Source organism: Belonocnema kinseyi, chromosome 2 (assembly GCF_010883055.1).
Source record: "Belonocnema kinseyi isolate 2016_QV_RU_SX_M_011 chromosome 2, B_treatae_v1, whole genome shotgun sequence".
NCBI lineage: Eukaryota > Metazoa > Arthropoda > Insecta > Hymenoptera > Cynipidae > Belonocnema > Belonocnema kinseyi.
In genome coordinates, this window is record NC_046658.1 from 105,011,168 (window position 1) to 105,035,547 (window position 24,380).

The 24,380-nt window shown below is 29.1% G+C and overlaps 1 protein-coding gene across 1 annotated transcript in view; it reads left to right on the forward strand.

Moving 5' to 3' along the window:
- The window catches only part of LOC117167015, a 105,159-nt gene extending 82,013 nt beyond the window's left edge, over nt 1-23,146 (forward strand). The window contains exons 8-13 of the mRNA XM_033351564.1: nt 6,079-6,506; nt 11,508-11,755; nt 18,352-18,601; nt 20,697-20,815; nt 21,777-21,936; nt 22,049-23,146. Coding sequence (XP_033207455.1) covers nt 6,079-6,506; nt 11,508-11,755; nt 18,352-18,601; nt 20,697-20,815; nt 21,777-21,936; nt 22,049-22,130 — 1,287 coding nt within the window. The 3' untranslated portion in view covers nt 22,131-23,146. The remainder of the gene's footprint in view (nt 1-6,078; nt 6,507-11,507; nt 11,756-18,351; nt 18,602-20,696; nt 20,816-21,776; nt 21,937-22,048) is intronic.
- Nucleotides 23,147-24,380: the final 1,234 nt, after the last annotated feature.

Sequence of the window (24,380 nt, forward strand, 5' to 3'; positions counted from 1 at the left end):
CCAAAAATGAAATATTAAAATTTTCAGTTGAGCAAATTTATTTTCAACGAAAACAAAACAAATTTTTAACCGATAAAATGAACTTTCATCGTAGGAGTTTAACATTACATTAAGTATTTACATTTTCAACCAATTTGTTTAATTTTTTACTAAAAATAATGAATAATTAATGAAAAACCAAATAGTTTTATTTTCAGTTAAAACAATTAATTTCTGACAAAAAAAAGAACATTTTTAACGAAATAGTTACATTTTCAACCAGAGAGATGAATTTTCAAGTAAAATTATGAGCTCAACTAATTAAGTAATTTCTTAACAAAAGAGTTCAACTGTCAATCAAGTAATTGAATGTTTAATTGGCAAACACAGAAAAGAATTTTCAACTGAACTGAGAAAACATTTTGAATGAATTGCCAAAAAAAAAATTAATTTTAACAAAGGGGTTTAAATTTCAACCCCGTAGTTAATGTTTCAACCAAATAGATGCATTCTCAACGAGAAATTTAATAATTTATATTTTAACAAAATTGTGTAATTTTTAGCCAAATGTCATACATTGGTCTATAAATCATCCTCTATGGCTATTAAAATGAGTTTTTTTTTACATAAAAAAGTATTGTTTTATATTGAATATATTTAAATATTTGTCGAAGCCTAATGATTTTTTGTTTAAAAATGCAGGAAATTTCTTGGACTGTTCAGGTTTGAATGTGCATGTAGATGGTCGTAATTTGGATGTGCGATATAAGAATTTATAGTTGACAGTTGCAATTCATAAAAATCCATGATAGGCAATTGATCTTTAGAATCGGATCATTCTCATGCTCATTTAACTGTTTAAATACAAAATTCAAAGTCTGTATAAAAGCGTTGCATATAAGTTTAATCCGATTTCGGTATCAAGTGACAATTACAGTTCTCTATAAAAAACACCTAATTCGATTTAGATTTTGGCACATCATTTCCGAGAAAACTTTCTAAAATGTCTTTTTACTTACCAAAAAGGATATACTATGCTATTTAAAATGTTTGCAAAATCTAAAACGTGAATTTTTTGGTTATTAGAAACACATTTTGAGTTTCTTTAGCAATTTCCTGCCAAACCCTAAAACAACTTATGTTGTTTTGTCTAGAGCACAGCCCATTTATATATCAAAGCCTCTTTATTAAAAAAACTACATTTTCGATCCCAGAAGCAATAGACATCATTCATAAAGTACAGTGTGTCGTAAATATAAATAAATAACGGTTGGTGTCGATAATGATCGCTGACAATGTAACGCAATACGTTATTAACTTTAATATTCAAATGGCAAACTTGTAGTAGTTGATCAATCAGATGGTTATCCTGAATGAAAGCTGTAAATCTTGTAACGTTTCTTCTTAATAATGCTATTAATTTTAACCTCGTCTTTTAGCTTCTGTACCTATGAGGGAAATATGCTCCTTATATGCATTTAAAAGTCATCAATGTATGTTAATGACAATTTCAGTAGCTTCTTCTTTTCAGTAATATTTAATATTTATTCTTGAGGTCTTTCGACTGTAGAGAAATCAGCGTTTCTTCAATGAAGAAAATATTTAATTTATTCAGAATAGGATCATCAAACAGGAAAACTCACTGGTTACTAAGAATCAATGAATTTATGATTTATGTTACTTTTGTTATGCCTTAATTCTATGTAGTCAAAACGTAAGTTATTATTAGGGGAGAGTGGTCCTAAGTCGGCACAGTGTGTTAGGCCGGCACCTTCGCGTTTATCAGAGATAAAGCGCGTGTCGGCTTAAATGTTTTGTCATAACATGACAGGTTGGCGGACATGAAAGTACCCAGTGGGCACAAAGTTTGGCGACGTCTTTACGATAACTGTACGACATCCTATGTCCATGTCGTTAAGGTGTCTTTATGATATCGTAAACAAATCGCATGATCTGACGATGTCTTTACGACATCGTAAAAACAATGAAACGACATGGACATAGGATGTCGTAAAGTTGTTGTAAAGATGTCGTAATGATATCGAAAAGCTGTTGCCAAATTTTGTGCCCACTGGGTAATTTACGCTGAAAACTGTCACTTTAGTTTTTGTTTGACAGCGTGAGCGGTGTTAAATTTTTGGTTGATTTCTATGTTCTATGTGCTATTTGCTTTCGCCTGATAAAGTCAAATTTTTATTTGGATTTTTTTGGTGTGCGTAATAGCATGAAATGTATAAACATGCGTAATGGTCCCTGTCGGCACCTTTTTTTGTTTTCTTTTATTTGAGTGTTATTTTATTTTGTTCTGTTTCAATTCCATGACACTCGTCTCTTGTTGTTATTTTTTTTAACTTCGTTATGTTTTGACTGTATGTTGCTTGTCTCTGGTAGGTTTCTGGTTATTTTCTGTGTTTTCTTATTGACTTTTCGATTATTCTATTTTCGTGTAGTCATCAGGGCTCGTGCTACTTGGCCAAAGAGATTAAAGTGCGATTAAATCCTGTTTGCCCTCTGTTTTCGACAAAATCTCTTTCTGTGCCGAATTAGAACCACTCTCCCCAACTTAATGCATGTTTGCAACATGAAGTTGGTTCGCAGAGATGCTTTTGGTTTTTATTCCTATTTTTTTAATTGTTTTGCTTTATTATCTAAATTTTAGAATCTCATTAATGTAAAAGGAAAATAACAATGGTTCAATTTATAATATATAACATTCTTTGGGAGCAAATTGAAATCTTGGAAATTGTATGTCCACCAAATGAAATTAATATTTGGAAAGTAATATTTTTGAAATAAATATATTTGACTTTTTACGATTTACTTTTTATGATTTTTTAAATTTTCCTTATCCGTTAAATAGTTTTTCATGTTTTCATTACGTTTATTATGTTAAAAGTATGAATTATTTCGAATATTATAGAAGCTAGATAACTTTCATCTTTTTAAACCTTTCAAAACTTTAAATTAAAAAATTCTGAATCTTGTTGTCAGCTTTCAGTTTAAAACTTTTAATAATAAATTATTTAAAAACTGGAAGCTTTTAAAATTTACCAATATTTAATTGAAAGCATATATAGAAACATTGAAAATGGTTTGGTTTCATTTAAACCACAATTGCTTGAATATACGTTTGAAATTAAACGATTCAAAACTTTAAACAATTGAATAAATCCCAATTCAAAGAATTTTATATCAAATAACCTGTCCATTAAAAATATTTTTAATACTAAGAATTTAAAACTAAAAATAATCAATTCTACAACTTAAAAATAGATCAGTTTCAAATTTAGAACATTTTTAATTAAAAAATTGGAATTTTATTAGTAAAAAAAGGGTATCATATAACATTTAAAGCCTTTAAAATTTCAATTTATTTTTTCAAAATTAATAGCTTTATATTTAAAGCTATGCAAATTGGACGCTCAGAATTCTCTGAAATCGTGAAAAAGTGCTATATTACTTGAATATTTTGAATGACCATAATTCCGTGAATATTTTTAATTCCTTGCATTCCTGAAAATCGATGAATTCCTTAAATTCCCTGAATTCTTAAATTATCTGAAATCATTGATTTTTATAAATTCTCTGAAATCATCGAATATTTCAAATTTCCTGAATTCTCTAAATTTCTGAAAATCTTTGAATTCCTCAAATTCTTTAAATTCGCTAAATCCCCTAGAATCTTAAAATATTTTGAATTTCTTAAAATCCTTGAGTTATCTGAGTGTTTCGAAATCCCTGAAATTCTTTTAATTCCCTGAATTCCTTTTGAAGTTTTATTCTTTTATGACGTAACGTACTTGCCATATTTCCTAAATTCCTTGAAAATCGTTGAGATCCCTGAAATCCTAGGATATGCTACATTTCCTCAACTATTTTAATGATCAGAATTTCTGAAATTTTTTGATTTCTGTGAATTCCTTGAATTAACTCAATGCTTCGAAATCTCTGAAATTCACTGAATTCCTTAAATTCTTGAATTCTTCGAATATTGTGAAATTTTTGAATATTTAGAATTCTATGCATTCCTTGATATTATGAAGTCCTTTGAATTCTCTGAATCCCCAGAATGACTTGAATATTCTGAATTCCCGAAGCTTCTTTAATTATTTAAAATACTGAATTTATTGAATTCCCTGAATTCTCGGAACTCCTTGGATTCCTTCAATTTCATGAATTCCTTTAAATTCCCTCAATGATTTAAAATTTCTCAAATTCTCTGCATTCCCTATATTAAATTTAAATCCCTTAAGCTATCTGAATTCTCTGAAATCCTTAAATTCATTGAATATTTGGAATTCTCTGAATTCCTTAAAATCTCTGAATTTCTTGACCTGCCAAAAATCTGCGAATTGCTTGCATATTCTGATTTCCTGAAATTTCTAGAATTCTGTAAATTAATTAAATTTCCTAAATGCTCTGAAATCTTGGAGCTCTCGAAATTTCTAAAAATAAGTGAATTCCTTGTAGTTCTCTAATTTTTCTGAAGTCTTCGAATGTTCTGAATTCCTGAAATTCTGTGATTTCTCTGCCTTCCCTGTATTCTTTGAATATTCTGAATTCTGATTTTTCTCTGAATTACCTGATTTCTTTCAAAATTCTTAATTCTCAATAATTTTTTGGATTCCCTAAATGATATTTAATTCTTGGAATTCCTTGAAATCTTCGAATATCCATAAATTCTAAGAAAGCTCTGAATTTCTTCATTTCTTCTGAATTCGTCTCATTGTTTTGAAGTCCTGGGAATTCAGGAAATTCACAGAATAAAGGAAATTTTACAAATTCAAAGAATTCAAAATATTTCGGGGAAGATACAGGAATTCAAAAGAATGAAAAATATGACATAGAATTTCAGAATGAGAAAAAATTCAAAAGAACGAAACATTTTAAGTTACTAATTTAATGTGTTGGAAAATTTAAATATTTCACTTTATAACAATTTTAAATTAAAATTCTTTTCAATGAAAAAATGTCAAAATAGAATTAAGAACAGAATATTTTTAAGGTAACTTTCCAAGTTTCCAAGCTGCTTTCCACATTAACCTGTGAAAAATGAATAACTTTTGCATTAAAACTAAAACTATGCCTGTCTAATTTATTGTTTATAGTGATTAAACTGTACAATAAAAATTGAATTCATAGAAATCTTGTTTTATATTTGTTTATTATTAATTGAATGCATAACAATTTTTTTTTATGTTTGTTTATTATTAATCGTGAATTCAATGTTTCCCACACGCTTAGCGGCTTCCCCTGATGCAGCCATACTGCTGCTGCTGACCCCTCCAGCAGAAGTGAGGCAGAAATGAGGCCTAAAATTCTGAATATAAGAAATTTTCAATATAACACTAGGTAATTTATAAAAATAATATTCGAAATCTACGATTCCAACGATATTTTATTTGCCATAAAAAGTTGAAAATAAAAAAATAAATGTTTAATTATATGCAAGCGAATTTTGTGGTCTATTCTGCCTTGGATATTGATTGAAAGTACATTTATTTACCTTTTTGCCTTTAGTGACAAAAATTCACTTTAAAAAAATCACCAAGAAGAAAGAATTAAAATTGGAAATACAGCAAATTAAAAAAAAATTCTTGATGTATTTTTGTCAATGAAAAGTTCGTAGATAAGCCCTTTCTTATATTGAACCCACCATAGTGTGTGTAATTGCCAATGATTTTCCTCTACTTTTAGTTAAAAATTTATTCATGAAAATTCTTTTTATTCTGTTTTTTATATGTTCAAATATTATTATAAATTTACTTTCATCAATAAGGTGCTAGAAGATTTTATAAAATCAAACGCTTATTCTTTAATTTTCCATTTTTGAAGGAAAATAACGTATCGTCAGAATCGCTAAAAAGTACATACTTCGAATATTATATTTACAAATTACCAAGTGCTAAATAATTTTTTTTACTACGCACTTTAGTACTTATTAGTCACAAAGGACTGCTGCTGACCAGGATCGGCGGCTGAAGTTTGACTGCTTGAGGGGAAGCTGCGCAGTGGGGGCACAGTACAAGGGTAGCTGGTGCAGAATTATCCTAATATTGCTAGTTAATAACAATTTAGTATTTTTCTAATTGAAATTAGGGTTGCAAGTTAGGACCCAGACAGCAGATTAATCAAGCCTCGTCTTATCTTGATTTATCGCCAATTTATGGTAGCTCTGAGGAGACCTCGGGGATCCTAAGAGAAGGCATTGGAGGAGCACTAAATACTCAAAGGAAGAACTTGCCAATGGCTTCGAAGGACTTACAAAACTGCAGGAGTCAGAGCAAAGCCCTACCATGCTTCCTGAGTGGAGACTCCAGAGTAAACGAGCACCCTGGATTGGCACTTATGCACGTGCTCTTCCTCAGAGAGCACAATAGAATAGCACAGAAACTTCATACACTTAATCCTCACTGGGAAGACGAGAAAATTTACCAGGAAACTAGGAAAATTGTTATTGCAGAAATGCAACATGTGACCTACAATGAGTTCTTACCGGTTATTCTAGGGGAGCCTTTCCTTGATAAGTGAGTATTTTTTATTTGAAATGTTATGAGGATCTGTATCAAAAAGTTATAAAACTTAAGGCCCAGCGATAGGTATTTTTCCGATTTGCGTAACATCACTTTTTTTTACAAAGGTATGCCTAATATTTTTTTCCAAATATAAAGTTAACCTAATGAAAGGGCCGCAGCGCGCGACTACTCAGTCGAGTATATTGCGCAATATTATGCCTTACAATTAGAAACGGTTCAGGTGGCCCTGACTGTTTACGTTTCAAGGGTACTGATTTCGTCACAAGGCCTGTACGAGGCGACCCCCGAAACTGTTACTGTATGGGATTTGGAGTATATTTAAGACATCTTTACAGATTCTGATAGCTTTCATTGTCTTTTTGCGAAATCCGACGGAAAATTTTAAAAAGGTTCAAAATCAAGAAAATGCCGGAGGTTTTTCTGAAAATATTAAAATTCGATTCTTCTCAAAAAATCGTCGCTTACATATTTTTTATTTGGCCTTCTATAAGGGATCGTCCATATATTACGTAAGAATTTTTTCTTTTGTTTATATCGCTGTGTCCTTTTCAACTTGATAAAAATATTATTTTCGTCTTTATTCAAACAACAGAAAAACGTCTTACGTAATATATGGACAATCCCTAAGGAAGACATCCTGTGAGTTTTATACGGGTTAAATTAATTTCGCGGACAAGAGACTTTTCTTCACAAAATAGAATTTTCGCGAAAACGTCAGATAGGAAAAAATATTAAAATAAAAGAATAGTGGTTTTCAGAAAAATTTTGTTTTGAATAGTATATCAATAAAAAATGTCTGGCAAACACAACCTCTTTTATTACATTCTCATCAGAGAAGGTATTAGATTTGTGTAAAATTTGACCCCCCCCCCCCAGTTTTTGTCAAATGTCCACGTTTTGAGACCCCCTGAATCCGAAAAACAGGCTTTTACGAATCTGTCTGTCTGTATGTCTGTATGTCTGTATGTCTGTATGTCTGTATGTATGTATATCTGTGAACACGATAACTTTTGAAAAAATTAATCTATTAGATTGGCCTTTGGTACACTCGTTTAGTGTCCTAAACTAAAGGTCAAGTTTGTTAGCTTAATTCCAAAATTATTCAAAAATTCGAACAATTTATTCTTACGACTTTTTTCATAATATCAAAAATTACCAGAGTTACAACATTTACAAAATTCCAAAAAACACACAAAAATAAACATTTTAGGCCAAATAACGCACGATATGAAAACAAGCCAGGAGAAGAAAAATGTTGCTTTATGAATGCCCTACAAGATTATCATAACAATTTTTTGAATTTGCTTGAAAAATCAAATCTTCATATTTTGGCAGCATACAAAATTATGAAAAATCAAAAAATTACTTTTTTCTGCCAAACTACGCAAAATACGGTAAAAGATGAAGAGACCAAAATTGTGCACATGAAAAAGATCCCCAAATTTGTTATCAACCAATTTTTGATAGGATACATAGTTTCGACTCTAATCATGAAAAACATGATTAACAGTAAAAAACAAAAAAATCTGCCCGCTTCGTGGGCACATTCTGTTCACAACTTTTGTCATTTAATTTCTTTTTCGTCTAGTGTGTGGGGTTTCAAAAAATTTAATTAATAATTTGTTATTTTTTTATGATAATACATTCTCATCAGAGAAGGTATTCGATTTGTGTAAAATTTGACCTCCCTTCCAGTTTTTGTTAAAAATTCACGTTTTGAGACCCCTTGAATCCGAAAAACAGGTTTTTACGAATGCGTCTGTCTTTATGTCTGTCTGTCTACGAGCACGATAACTTTTGAACAAAATAATCTATTAGATTGACCTTTGATACACTCTTCACTTTTGCAGTATCCTAAGCTAAATGCCAAGTTCGTTGGTCAGCCATTTTGGATAAAAATTCTAAAAATGAGCGTATTTTGAAAGTTTTTGAGACCACATTTTTTCATGATTTAAAAATTGTCTGTACATTTGTTCATAGTACTTGAAAGTAAATTGCTAATTTTCGAAAGCCCTACAAGATTATCATAACAACTTTTTTATTTTTTTTCGAAAAATTGATAATTCAAATTTTGATCAAACAAAAGGTAATAAAAATTTGTATTTTGTTGTCAAACTATGCAAGGTAGGAAAAAACTTATCAGGCAAACATTATGCACCCAAAAAATATCTACAAATTTGTTATGAATCACTTTTTTATAGGACACGTATTTTTTCTTTTATTTATAACAAAAAAAAAAGTTTTAGCATAACAAAATTTACCACTTTTTTTAGTATCCAAAAAGACTTTTTCTTATTTATATTTTCAAATTCAAAACATGAAAAATAAACAAACATTATGATTCAAAGTATTTAAAGTGCATTTTCTGAATCAACGAATTTGATACGCAACTAGACTTTAAAAAATGAAAAACGTAGAAACTGAATAGTTTTATGATAATATCTAATAAAATAAATATAATATTTAAAACAATACTGAAATGTACAATTTTTAATTAGTTAAAAAAATTTTAATATAACATTTCTAAAACAAACTTATTTAAACTAACCACTTTCAAAATAAATCAGAATAGAATTGAGTAAATTTAGAAGAATGTAAAAAATTTAGGATAAACTAATAATAATTTAGTGTAAATTTAAAATGAATTGCAAAAAATATTTTCAAATTTATTTGAACGGGACAATGAAATTTCGTCTGTTTTAATATTAATGCAAGTTACGAATTATAATAATATACATTTATCGGAATGATATAAAATTTCAGGGATAAACTCGAGTGCGAAGCACGAGATACGTGATGAGAATGTATTCAATAAAGCCGAAGGAGTTTTAACAAAAGAGAATTCACAATCATTAAATTATTGTTGTCGATACTTTTACCTTTAGTTTTAAATAGTCTGTGCAGAAAAGTCGAGCGCCTAGCGCGAGGTAAATACATTATCGAGCGCCCTAGGCGCGCTCAAACTTGCGAGCGCAGCGAACCGCGCGCACAGCGCGCGATTAATATGTGCCCGCTAAGCGGGCACATTTTTTTTTAATGTTTAAAAAAAGTTTCTTATGATATAAGAAAGGCGTCCTATAAGTTCTATATGGGCTAACCTTTTTTTAAGAACTCGACCCTTTTCTCCCTAAAAAATATAATGAACTTTCAGGAATGCAAACTTTTATCCTAACACCTTTCGTATCTTCGCGAATAAGAATGAGGAAATTCGATTTTATAAAAAAAATTTTTCATGCCCACAAAAGTTACATATTTAGCCTGCATAAGACCAACAAAAAATATCTGCCTTGAAAAACAAATTTCGCGTTTTTTTTTAACAAAGCACAAAATTTAAATATTAATTAACTCCCTGCAGTTTTGTATAAAAATGACATAGTGAAAAAAAAACACATTTTTTTAATTCCTTCTGAAACTATGTTTTAGGAGAAAGTATTGGAAATTACTAAAAAATGGTAAAACATGCGTTTTTGTAGCTTTCTCCTGTCAAAAGTTGTATTCAAAGAATTAAAATTAGAAATGGTCAATCATTGTAAAAAAATTACTTTTCGCATGCATGAATATTAAGCCAAAATATCCAGAAAATAGCACGAATTTGCGATATTATCAGATAAAAAATTGTTTAAATAGTAAGAAGTAACTTGAGAAAAGTAAGATTTAGTATTCACTTTTAAAACTAGTTGAAACCCCATCAAAAAAACTACTGAAGTTGGATACAAACCAAAATAAATTGTTTAAAGAATTGAAACAAAAATATGCACCCCTCAAGTTCATTAAATAGATCATAGAATTTCTCAAATATTCCTAATTTACGAAATTCTAAGAAAACAAAATTGTTGAAACAAGTGAAAATTAATTTTAAAAAAGAACATCAGATCTTGTAATTAATTTATTCGTGAGGATCTAACCTCATGCGGTATTTTTTGGCTTGATCTACCCCCTCTACACACCTTCCTCTCATGAAACTGTGGGATCGCCCGAAGCTGTCACCGACCCTTGCCAGCAGGAGAGCCTTTGTACTAATGAGGAATAAAATTAGAAATATAATTTTTTTTATTTTCCAATTAATATTTTTGAAATATCATATTCGAAATTTTAGATTTTTGGCGATTCCAGTGATACTATACGCCTTAAAAAATTGAAAATTAGAGTAAGTGCGATAGGATTTCTGTATATAGTTACAATTTTTTAAATTCTACCATTTTTAGCATTTCTCTTTTTAATTGTTTGTTTAGGTTTAGTTAAAAATATTCAAAATTTTGAGAGTTTTTAAAATAACAAATAAATTCAATTTTTAATGCCTCGTTATAACATCTTCTCATTTTCTAGACATGAGTTTGAGAAATTATTGTTTTAATTTTCCAGTGTTTTTTATTTATTCTGGATGCATTTGTTTCAAATTGTTTGATTACAAATCCTTGAAATTGAATTAAACACTTCTGATTTTCTACTTATAACTTCAAATAATAAATTACACTTACTTTAATTTTCAATTTGTTAAGACAAGTAACATATCGTTGGAATCACAAAAAATCGTAGATTTCCAATATAATATTTCTGCATTATCAAAAGCAAAATTAAAAATGTGTTGTTCCTTATTTTTTTTCTTGTTCGTACAGAAGACCCCGCTGCAATCAAGGGTCGGTGAGAGCGTCTGGCCATCCCCCAGCAACCTGAGGGGAAGTTGGATAGAGTCGGTAAAGCGGGGGGGGGGGGCATGCTGCTGAAAAAATTAAAACTTTTTGGTTTTTTAGCCAAATGTTTAGAATTATTGTTTAAGTGGTCAGTGAAACATCACTGATTGGTGGTGCAACTTTTCGTAGAGTTTTGAATATGATTCTAATCTTAAGTGGCCCACTACTAATGCCTTTACCCTTTTTTGCCTCTCCTTGATTTATTTTTGCGTGCATTTATTTGGGGTAGAGTATCTCTGATAAGTAGACTATTTCTGATTTTTTCAAAATTCCTCTATTTCGTTCTTTTGGGCCTTTGAAGATTCGACTTGCGTTTAACCCCAGGAGGCTACTTTCGAGGCTACGATTTCCGAGCGGATGCGACCATATCGAATGCAGCAGCCTCGGCAGGATTTTCCTTCTTCGTTGCTCTGACACCAAAGACTCTTGATCTCGTTGACTCCCGATCTACTCAGAAATCTGGAGAAAGATCTCTTCTTTCTGCCTTTTATGCCCCGCAAGAGCTCTACGAGGCTGGAGCAATAGATCGATTGATCACTGGAGCGACAGGTAAGTTTCTGCCTACCTTCTTTATTTCTCTCTTTATTCAAAGACTCAAAGAAAATAATTTAAATTTCTCCTTGTCGGAAAAAATTACGGTAAAATAAATCAAGTGTAGATAGAAATAAAAATAAATGTCACGAAGAGCTACATTTAATAGCGGATCTTGACATTTCAAGTCGACCGCTTCATAAGAATAATAATGCAAAAATGGCAAAAGACATACAATTTTATCAATGATGGGTCAGTTAGTTTTTTAAAAGAACTCCTATCTGCCCAAAATATGTAGATATCTAAAATTTTGTATATAATATAGTGAAAATCACAGAAGGAAAAAAATGTAAAAATATGATAAATAAGTGTAACAGATGAAGGTTTTGCCTATACTGATACAGAGTTTCGAAATATTTAGTCGATTAGCAACCATTTCCTGACGACTGAAAGGTTAAAAAGTACCATTATCTTACGATCATTTCAGATTACTCAACTTTGAATGGCTATTTCTCTCTGATTATATAGCACAGAAAATTTGCAAAATTGCATGAATTTCTCTTATCGTTTTTGTGTTCAATGGTAAAATTAAATTTTTCTGAAAAAAATATCTTCTCTTTCGCTCCGCTGGGAATCGAACCACAGAATTTCCGATTGCCGGTCGGGTGCTTTTCCCTTAAGCTACTAGAGTGATCGAAATAAGGATCCTTTTTGAGAAATACACGCATTAATTTTCCAGGTGTTATGTATTACAATTTTCCAAGGAATGTGTATTATCTTCCGATAATAACAGAAATTTTTAACGTTTTTCAGGTTAGATGGAGCTCTGAATAATACATTCTTTTGAATAAAATTTTTCTGAAAAATGATTTTCGCTCCGCTAAGAATAGAACCATAAAATTTCTAATTTCCGGTCGGATGCTTTTCCGTTAATCTACTAGATAGATTGAAAGGGGTTATGTATTCAAATACAGATTTCTTGAAAAATAGAGAAATTGATACATTTTTGACAGATTTTTTGTAATGTATTTTCAGGGAGCAATCGCCATTTAAAGTTAAATATTTTAAAACGATCACAATATAATGTTACTACGTAACATATCACTTGTCAGGAAATAATTGCTAATTTACTGAAAATTTCAAGACTCTATAAACAAAACATGATAAATCCGTTTGAGTTTATTTCTTAACGGGGGGGGGGGGGGGCAATTTTTTTGTTCGTTGTTGAAAATTAACTTTCCTACCTAAAAATTTAACTATTCTATTTTTGCTTAAACATTGATCTTTTTTATTTTCGAATTCCTATATTGTTTCTTTCTTTGAAAGTGTAACTATTTGGTGATAAATTAATCTACTTTGTAGCAAATTCAACACTTGTTGAAACTTCATTTTTTTCATTCAACTTTTGTCTTGCAAATTTATCTTTTTGGTTGAAAATTCAACTATATTGTTGAAGAATTGTTGTTGAAAACTGGTATTTTTTATTGAATTCTACTGTTTTTAATTTAAAATTCAAATTATTTTTTGTTTTGGTTTAAATATTAATGCTCTTGATTTTTGTCAATTCACTTGAATTTTTCTAAATTATCTCAATTCTTCTTAACCCAATAGGTTTTCTAACAGATTTTTTTTTAATTCAACTTGAAGTCTTTCAAACCCACTTTGAATTTTCAGACATTTCATAACATTCTTTTAAATTGCCACAATTTTTCTCAATTTGTTCCAAATTTAATCAATTCAATTAGATTTTTAAACATTACCGAATTTTTATCAATTTTATTGTTTTCTCCTCATTTTCCTTAACTTTTTTTTGAAATTCACTTGAATTTTATTTAATTCTTTTGTATTTTTACTTGATAACAATTTACTTTAATTTTGTAATTCGCCATGAGTTCTGTTCACTCCCATATTATTTAATTCGATGGAAAGCATTTGATTTTTAAAATTTGGTTCACTTAAATTCTTTCAAATTTTTATGGACTTCATCAACCTTTTGAATTCCCTTGAATTCTTCTAAATTGTGTGCAATTTGACTATAATTCGTGAAATATCTAAAATCTAGAATATAAAAGACAACTCATTCGAATAGATGTGATATCTTTAATTCTTACTAATTTATTCTGATTTCTTAAAAAAGGATTTTTTGAATTCTCATGATTCTTTGACTCTACATAAATTTATTTTCAATTCGGTAAAGTTCTTGGAATTCTTATAAATTTCATTGAATTTTAAATTCAAAACAGCATTAGTCCCATTATTAATGCACATCAGTCACCTGCGTTCATTTTTAGTCAGTTTTGGGTTTAAAATTAGTCCGTTTTTTGGTTAAAACTTAGTCACCTTTGGTCACATTTTTAATATGTTCAATATGATTCCCGCCGCACTGAAGAATATTTTAAAAAGTAGTCGTAAAATTTTACTAAAGAAAATGTGAAAAATATATTTTTAAGGGTAATAAGACATATTGATCGTTATAAAATAACTGATAAACTATATTTCGAAAATAAATAGAAAAGTAACAATTTTTATAAATTGTACAAGTAGCTACTTAAAAGAAACCAATTACTTCCCATTACTGATTTTTATTAGCAAATATTAATATTTAGTTATAAATATATATTTTTAAATCTCGTTTTAAATATTTCGACTAATTTTTGTATATTTTTTAGGAATATAAATTATGAATATTAAAATTTACACCATTTTTTGTATGTTACAAGATTTTTAACATTTTTACACTAACTTTTAAATTCCAACAGTTTAAATAATTTTCCGTGAAATCATTTAGATTAGGAAATAGGCTATTTAGCAGTTCATAAACATTACAGCATACGTATGATAAAATATAAAGGAAATAATAGATTGCCTGCTGGATATAAATATTATTACCCATTAAAATACTGACGTCTTAATTTACTCTTTACTGACATAATCTTGTTGTATTTCAACTTAACTATTGTATCTCTCGTACTATTATAGCATTCGTAATCAACGTCATTTTATAAATGGCTATCATAAAACACAAAACACACAAGTAATATTTTAAGGCTTCAGAGGCCAAAATGCTCTCAAAACAGAGGAACTACGAGAATTTAAAACTAAAATGTTTATAATTGTCAATTATTTCGATAAATTAAAAATAATTTGGCTGAAAATAAAAGCTTAGTCTAAAAAAGCATCAGAAAAAATTGAGGCTACGAAGGCATAGTGTCAAAATTATGTGGCAATCATATTGGAAGGGTCCGCGGTCGAAACCTGTCAACTGACATTTCAGAACTTTTACACGACGATGGAAAATCGTTGCTATTTTTATTATTTTCAATATTTTTGAAAACTGTAAAATGTTTTTTGTTCATTTACTAGAGAAAAATAATACACGTTAGTTTGATAACATTTTAATAAAAATTGAACGTTATTTCACTATTGCAAACTATTCATATGTTACCTAAAAGGGGTCCCGCGTTCTAAACATATTATCTGCAGTGTTATACCTCTGATCTTCTATTATTTGGGCTGAAAATAGATGTGCTTGCAAAACTTTTACATATTTTATTTCGAAGATTTTCTTAGTGTTAGTAATCGAGACGCGTCGCTCACCTTCGTCTTTGCAGCGATCTGTAGACGACAACATTGAAGATGACGTGAAAGTAGCCACAAAAAACTATCGACACACATACACTTAACTGCACACACACTAAAATGTGTCTCACTTGCCTATTCTACGAATAAACTGAGCCGTTGTGAGAAAAAGCACCGATTTCCAATAAGAAGCCATAAGCAGTTAGCAGGTTTAGACCGCCGACTTAAGCTTTAGATACCAAAATGCGATTTTTGAAAATCCCTTTAAAAAAAGGAATTTCGCCGTTTCGCTTGCGGGATATTAACTACATATAAAAAAGTTCTAGAAAATAAAAAAAAATCAATTGAGAAAAAAATGTGAATTAGCAGGTTTAGAACGCTGACCCTTTATTTAATATAGAAAAGAACGAATAGAAACGTTAAAAAAATTTCGTTAGGTTTTTTTTATTTCTTTCGACATAAAACTTTAAAGAAACACAATTTTGAAATTGTGCCTCCGTAGCTGCATTATTTTATAGTATTGTTTCATACTGAGCATAGTCTTCAGGTAAATTATATGGAATTTACATACATAACTAACAAATATCAAAAAATTCTCCTTAATTTCGCTCGAATTCCTGCGAAAAATTTGAATTTCTTTAAACCGATGAAGTTAAAACCCGAGAATATGAATTTTCAACCAAGAAAGATCATTTTTCAAACACACAGTTGAATTTTCAAAAAAATAAAAACAAATCAAGGTTAGTCAAAATAGATGTAACAAAATATATACATTTCATCCGAATAATTGTATCTAAAATCAATGAAGTTAATGTTTACCAAATTAGTTTAACTTTCAACCAAGTAAGTTTTAATTCTCAAATGAAAAAGTTGAATTTTCAATAAAAAATTTATCAGTTGAATTTTCAACTACAAGCGACCAATTTTCAACCAAAAAAATGGAATAGTTAAATTTTCAGTTAAAAAAAATTAATTTATAACTGAATAGTTCAGTATTGAACTAATAAAATTAACTTTTTAACTACACCGAAAGAAATTTCAAGAGATTAATTCACGGAACTGCTCCTTAATTTTATTCACGCTTTGGTGCAAGAATTAAGTCCTTGAAACCAATGCACTTAAAGCAACGGCCGTTGATCGAAACGCAAAGGTTCCGAGATCTTACTTCTTGCGCCAAAACGTGAATAAAATCAAGGCGCAGTTCCGTGAATTAATCTCTTGAAATTTTTTCTGTGTAAAAAGATTTTTAAAAAGTACATACAATTTTACCAAATATTTTCATTTTCAACTAAAACGATCAACTTTCGACAAAAATGAAATAATTAAATTTTCCATTGAAAATACTTTATTTTCTAAAAAATACAAACAAATTTAAGCAAAATAGTTAAATCATCAGCCAATGAAATAAATGTTTAATAAAGTAGTTCAACTTTCAACCCAGTACTACTCTAATTTTCAACTAAAAAAATATGAATTTTCCATGAAAAGTTTAATAGTTACATTTTCAACTAAAAGCGATCAGATTCCAAACAGAAATGAAATAGTTAAATTTCGAGTTGAAGAAATGGTTTTTAAATTAAAACGATCAACTTTAGACGAAAAATGGAATCTTTAAATTTCTACTTAAAATATTTTATTTTTATACAAAGAATCTTGATAAAATAGTTATATCTACAACGAATTAAGTGAATGTTTAACAAAATAGTTCACCTTTTAAGTAAATAGTAAAATTTTCTAAAAAAGATGAATTCTCAGTAAAAATTTAATATAGTGAACCCTAGAGATAGGGCCTCCTAATATAGCCCTTCCGAGAATCGACGCCGCGCATCTACCTTATGGAAGTGTAGCGTGATTTTTGAATAGCTCCTTATGACCTTAACCTCGATTTAATAGTAAAATTCAATAATAGTCAACCCTGGTAATCCATTTGCAATTCTTGATAATCCACAGTAATCCCAAGTAATCCCAAGTAATCCACTTGTAACCCCAGCTAATCTGCTTATTATGCAATTGTAATCCTAGTTAATCTACGTGTATTCCTAGGCAATTCACTTGTCATCCTAGATAATCTACTTGTAATCCTGAGTGTTGTAATCATATGTGATCCAATTGTAACCCTAGGTTATCCAGTTGATTTCCGGACAGTAATACTCTTCAAATCCATTTGTAATCCAAGTTGAGTCACTTGTAATCCAAGGCTAATCACTTGTAATCCTAAATAATTCAGTTGCTATCCTGTGCAGTACACTTGCAGTTCGAGGAATTACGCTTATAATAATCGGTAATTCACATGTGATCCAAAGTAATTGTAATCCACTTTTAATCTGCTATAATCTAAGTATTACTAAGCAATGCACTATTAGTTCTTTTTAATCCCCTTGTAACCCTAGATAATACACTTTTAATCCTAGTTAAGCCACTTGTAAACCTAGACGAATCAATTTTAATCCTAGATCATCCATTTGTAATTCTATGTAATCTATTGTAACCCTAAGTAATCCACTTGTAAATCGACATAATACTCTTAGAATTCGTGGTAATCCGGTGCAATCCAGAGCAATCCAAAGTAATCCAATTGTAATCCAATATAATCGTATTAATCCTAGATAATACACTTGTAATCTTATGTAATCCACTTGCAACTTTAAGTAATCCATAATTTTGTACGGGATAATTCACTTGTAATAAATAAACTTATAATTCTAGGCAATCAACTTGTAATCCTAGGCAATTCACTTGTCATCCTATATAATCCAGATTTAATAATTTGTAATCCGCTTGTAACCCTCTGTAATACACTTGTTATTTGCGTGATAGTCCACATGCAATGCATATAATCTGAGATAATCCACTTGAATCCACTTGTTAGCTGCTTTTATCTCTAGAAAAGCCTCCTCGGAAAAAAAAAACATGGCACAATTATTTTTTAAATAGATTGCTGAACTTACCTTCAACTTTTTATACAAACTTTCACAAAATTAAAAATTCTATGATAGCGGTACATCTTGAATTACGATTTGTAATTTCCATGACAGCTGGGCATTCGAGAAAGCCATTTCCGCCAGGATTAAATGAGATCCTCCTGGATCGATACTTTCACGATGGAAAGACCAACGATGTCGCTGTTGACTATGCAGCTCAGATGATTCAACAAGGCAGAGATCATGGCTTGCCTCCATATATCAAATGGAGATCTTACTGCGATTTACCCAGTGTTAACGAGTTCCGTGACCTTCAAGAAACTATGTTATCAGAAACTATCGAAAGATTACAGCGAGTTTATAGGTGCGAATCAAATATTTTAACTCTTATCTACAATATCGAAACACCTGCACCTAGATTATAAGATCTCTTACAAATTAGGAAAAAAAATTATACTCTCTATTAGACTGTTCTTGGAAAGATGCTCATTTTTCGAAGTAAACGTTATATTGGTCCCTTTTCTTTAAAATATTGAACCTAAATTCTGTCCACATTTTTAGATAATTTCCAAACACATGCACCTAGATGATAAGATACATTTATAATTCAGAAAAAAATTTAGAGTCTCCTTAAGTCTATTCTTGCAAAAATACTCATTTTTTTAAATAGCAACTATATTGGTTCTTTTTCTTTAAAATATTAAACTTAAATTCTGCCCGGACTCTTAGAAAATTTCTTAACACTTCTCCCTAGATGATAAGATAAATTTGTAATAATAAAAACAAAATTATTTTTTTTTAAATATTAAACTCAAATTCTGCCCAGATTTTTAGACAACTTCTAAAAACCTGCACCTAGGTGATCTCTTTCAAATTTAAAAAAAATGTAGAATCTCTTTAAGACTACTTTTGCAAAAGTGCTCATTTCTTGAAATAAACTTTATATTAATTCTTTTTTTTAATAATAAACTCAAATTCTGCCCAGATTTGTATTCATCTTTTAAAAACCTGCAACTAGATGATAAGATATCTTTTAAATTTATAAGAAACTGTAGAATATTTTATTCTAAATTCTTATAAAAAATACTCATTTTTTGGAATAAACTTAATGTTGAATCTTTTTTTAATATTAAACCCAAATTCTGTCCAGATTTTCAGACAACTTCTAAAACATGCATCTAGATAATAAGATCTCTGCCAAATTCAGAAAAAAATGCAGACTCTCGTTCAGAATATTCTTTCAAAAAATACTTTGTTTTTAATAAACGCTATATTGTTTTTTCTTCTTCAAAATATTAAAATCAAATTTTGTCAAAATTCTTAAAGTAGTATTCAGGTGTCATGGACGATAAACATCTTACTTTTTTGATTTTATGCTAGTTTGTAAAGTTTTTCTCAAATTTTCCTTGAAATTTTCGGTACACATAATTTATCTTATAATATATTTTTAAAAAACTGGTGTAATTAAATGTATTCAAAATCACCTATTTATTGTTTTCGAAAACCTGATTAGTTTTCGAATTAAAAATAAAATCCGCTCCTGTAACTTTCAATTTGTTTATAACCCTTAATTTAATTTGCGGTCGTTATGTTGGCGCTATATTTAATTGTTCTTGCAAATACAGATTTTAAGTTATCTACTTTAATAAGAAAATAAAACTTAATTTCATTTAATAAACAAAAATTATTTATTGCCGTTAATTCTCTAATATTGAGGAGTTGCTCACTTAAATTGTAAGTGGACACCAGATATTAAGATTTTAAAGTTTGCTAAATATTTCACAAAATATCAAAAGATTTCAGTAAATATTTTTTGGCTTGCAAAAGCTTAAACAAATTTCAACTTTTGCGAAATATTTCGCAATATTTAAATGGTTTCTTAATTATAAGAACTAATTTATAATAATAATAATAATCATTTCAAGGAATTTCATACCACTTTAAGAGATTAAAAAGAATATTAAGGCATTTTAAGGAATTTAAAAATATTAAAAATAATTTCTAGAGATTGAAAATATTGCAAAGACCTTAACAGAGTATTTATGAATTTAAACCGATTTACTAAGATTTCAAGAGGTTTTGAATCTTTAAAAAAAATTTAAATCGTGTTTTCATGGGTTTTCAAAATATTCCAGGGCATATCACAAAATGTTTAAAGCTTTAAATGAATTGCAAAGAATTTATAGACATTCCAAATTATCACACATTTTTTTAAAGAGTTTTTTGGAGGCATTTTAAAATATTGAATAGCATTCTCAAAAGAATTGCAAGTAACTTAAAAACATTTAAAGTGATTTCCAAAATTATTGGTTAGATTTCATGACCTATGAAAGGATTTTAAGGGACTTCACAGGATTTTTATATATTTAAACTAAGTTTAGAATACTATGCATGACCATACTTAGGTGTGTATAATTTTAGACTTCATTGATATTTCATTTATCTGTTGATTTTTTCAGCAAGGTGGAAGAGGTCGATTTGGTAACTGGTGCACTTTCAGAACTACCTGTGGAAGGTTCAGTTCTTGGTCCCACTTTCCTCTGCTTGCTAGGAAAAACATTTAGAAATGCTCGCCTAGGTAAAAAAAATGATTTAAACAATATTTTCAATATTTTGTATTATTGCTTCCTCATAGAGGGAGGACTATAATAACTTAATTTTAAAATCGACTTTTCTGTGTGTATGTAAGTTATCTATTTATCATATCTCGAAAACTCAAAGATCGATGATCATAAAATTTTGAAATGTTCCCTTATTTATATGAGAAAAACTTTTTTTAAATTCAAAATACAGTATTAGTACTGATTTATGAAATTTAAAAAAATTGTTTATTCTATTTATATAAGAAAAACTTTCCTGAGATTCAAAATACAACAATAGGACGTCTTATTTATTTTTACGCATCTTCGAGGCGTAACGATTGGCCTATTGTTGAACCTTTTATGACTCAGCAGTACCGGTTTATGAAACTTCAAAAAAATTGGTTTACTCTTTTTATATGAGAAGAGCTTTGTTCACATTAGCAATAATACAGTACTGTATATGACATGTTCGGTCGCTTCTTCGAGACTCATCGAATGACCTTTTCACGAACCTTCTATGATCTCTTATGATCTAGCAATATCGATATATAAATTTAAAAAATATATTGCTCATCAAGATGATGTAAAAAAAACTTGTTCAATATTGGCATTATAATAGTAATGTATATGATTTATTTGTTCGCGTCTTCGAGACGCATCGATTGCCCAATTGAAGAAAATTTCACGACCTATCGTTTTCAAATTTCTTGAGAAAATTAATTGCATAGTTTTTAAGACGATTTTTAAAATTTTTTTATTTTTTTATGGGCTTTCTGAGTATCTAAAAATAAGATTTTCGGTAAGATAAAAACATAATATTAGTTTTATTATATTAGTATTTATCTCTTTTCTTTTGTTCGTAAATAAATACACTCATAGTGAATAGATTTATAGTATTTTGCAGCGGTATTTTTTTAATGAGCCCATTTACATCAATATTTTTCTTCCACTATTTAGGAGACAGATATTGGTACGAAAATGAACATACTCCAGGATCATTTCTTCCTGATCAATTAGAGGAAATCAAGAAAACAACAATGGCTAGGATATTATGTGACAATGGCGATAGGTTAAAACGAGTTCAACCAAGAGCTTTTATTTTGAAAGATCCATTTCTGTAAGTAAAGATAATTAGTTAATTGTTTTATTTATCTTGTGAAACACAGCACTAATTTTGTAATCTAAAGGATATAATTGAAAATCTGAACAATAAAACAATTTCATTTCAGAAACGAAATGACTGACTGTTCGATATACAAGATCGATGATCTCAACCTGACCTACTGGCAGGAGACAAAATCATCAAATTAAAGATTTAGGATTTTTCATAGACTTACAAGGAAAATCCACACCCTTCGCATTTTTTAAAGTACACCTCTACTTATAGTATGCTAAAGTGAAAATATTTGTTTTTTAACTATTCTCGAGAAAAAACTAGTTCAAAACCGTAAGTACGGGCTCGATTCCTGCTGCCGATATTTTTTGCCAATTAATTTTTATTTAATTTTTGTATTGCAATTGACTATTTAATGGTTGTCAATCAAGAAGTGCATTTTTTAAAGCCATTTTTCTCAAGAATAGCTGAAAAGGAAATCTTATTACCTTAGCAAATGTTCCAAATAAAATGAAAACAATTTATGTTCTCCATGTTGGGTTGCCTGATCAAAGGTCAAAGTGCCAACAATTATTCATTAGTAAAACTAATTAAATCATATTTCCGTCATATCCGCTCTGATATAAAAAAAGAATCAGCTCGGAATAACCAAATTCTGACTAATCAAAAACTATAGTTAGATATAATATTAAAATATAAGTTTACATGATATCATAATTCTTAGGCCTTGTCACCAATAATGTTGCTGCAATCGCACTCATTTTAGAATTCCGAAGGAAGCGTATAATTTATATTTTGTAGTATAAAATTGTGCAGAAACACGATTTCTGTCACTTTTTTCCTTTCACCTAAAAACTGCTTTTTTAACATCTCTAGTTACATTCTAAAGGACAGAATCATTTTTTAATGAAATTAGGCATCTTTAATGCGTCTGATTTTTGCAAAACTATCATATCTTCTCAAGAAATATAAATTAAAAAAATGACTTTGATACTTAAGGAATTTGTATAGAAATATCTTTAAATTTTGAATTAGGTGTTAGAACCGCTATTTTTTAAAACAATTCATGTGTATACTTCTTCAAGGTGAAAAGAGCGAATACTAAAAAAAAAACAGAATTCCGGCCGTGTTATGAATGAAAATATAATTACGATAATGAGTCACTTTGCTGAAATCGCTCGTTCTCGCGAAATTTCTTCCTCGCAAAAAAAAGTCATAACGATCCTCACCTCGTGCTTGAAAAATAAGCCATTAGCATGGTTTTATTGCTCCTTTTTGTATTACGCCATAATATCTAAGAGGATCCAAAATGTAATTACCGTCCTATATTTACCAGCGTAATGTGTCCATAATAGACGTGCAACCTTAGTTTTTTCCACAATTTAAAACAAAATTCTAGCTTTTTTTATATTCTTATTCACTAAATAAATTAGTTATTAACTTTTCGTGGATCAATATAGAAGAAATAAATTGATATTCCGTGAAAGTTCTTCAAAGCATCCGACAAATGTTTTTTCTTATAAACATGCATTTTAGATATGCGGCCAGTTTATTTAATATTTGTATTCTAATATTATTATTATAAAAAATGTACTATATTTTAATGTTGTAAAGTAGTGGTAAGAAAGTGTTAAATTCCGAATATTTTAATCATAACTGATATTGTTCTTGTTGAAGCTTTTGACAGTTTGCAGTTAAATTATCCTGTTTAGATATTTTTACGTGTATGGTATGTGTAAAAATGGATGAAGAATAAAAAACAGCCTGTATTGTTATTTAGCTATATTTTATTAAAGTTAATCTGATCCCATAAAATTATTCATATTTATTATTATTAAATATTACTTATGTGATTCATGATTTAACACAGCATTGTACTTAATGTTTATTCTACTAGAAAAAAAATATGATTTTTTTGTATTACGCAATTTTTAAATTTAATATAAATTTAATATTAATACCTCCCTAGCGGAGCAGGTAAACGGAATAGTCACGATGTGCAAATATACTTTTACGTCCGAATTTTTTATAAATTTTATATTTTTTAATTTGATTGTTCAGCCTACGCTGAATAAAAAATTTTAATTTTCGATACATATAGTTGCACCACTTTCTTAAGAGTTTATTTTTAAGGCTTATTTGTTTATGTAAGTCTAAAAAGATTTTTATTTTCAATCAAAAACAATTGAATTCATCCAAGAAAGAAAATTTTTAAACAAAATATTGAAATCCTCAGCAAAAAAGATTCACTTTGAACCAGTTGTATTCTTATATAAAGGATATGAGTATTTTCAAAAGAGATGATTTTTAATCCATAAATATGATTTTTCAACCAAAAAACATGAAAACACAAAGAAAAATATAATAGCTGTTATTCAGTTGTTATTCAGTTGTTATTCACTTGTTATTAATTTGTATAAAACGAGATGAATTTTGAAACTAAAAAG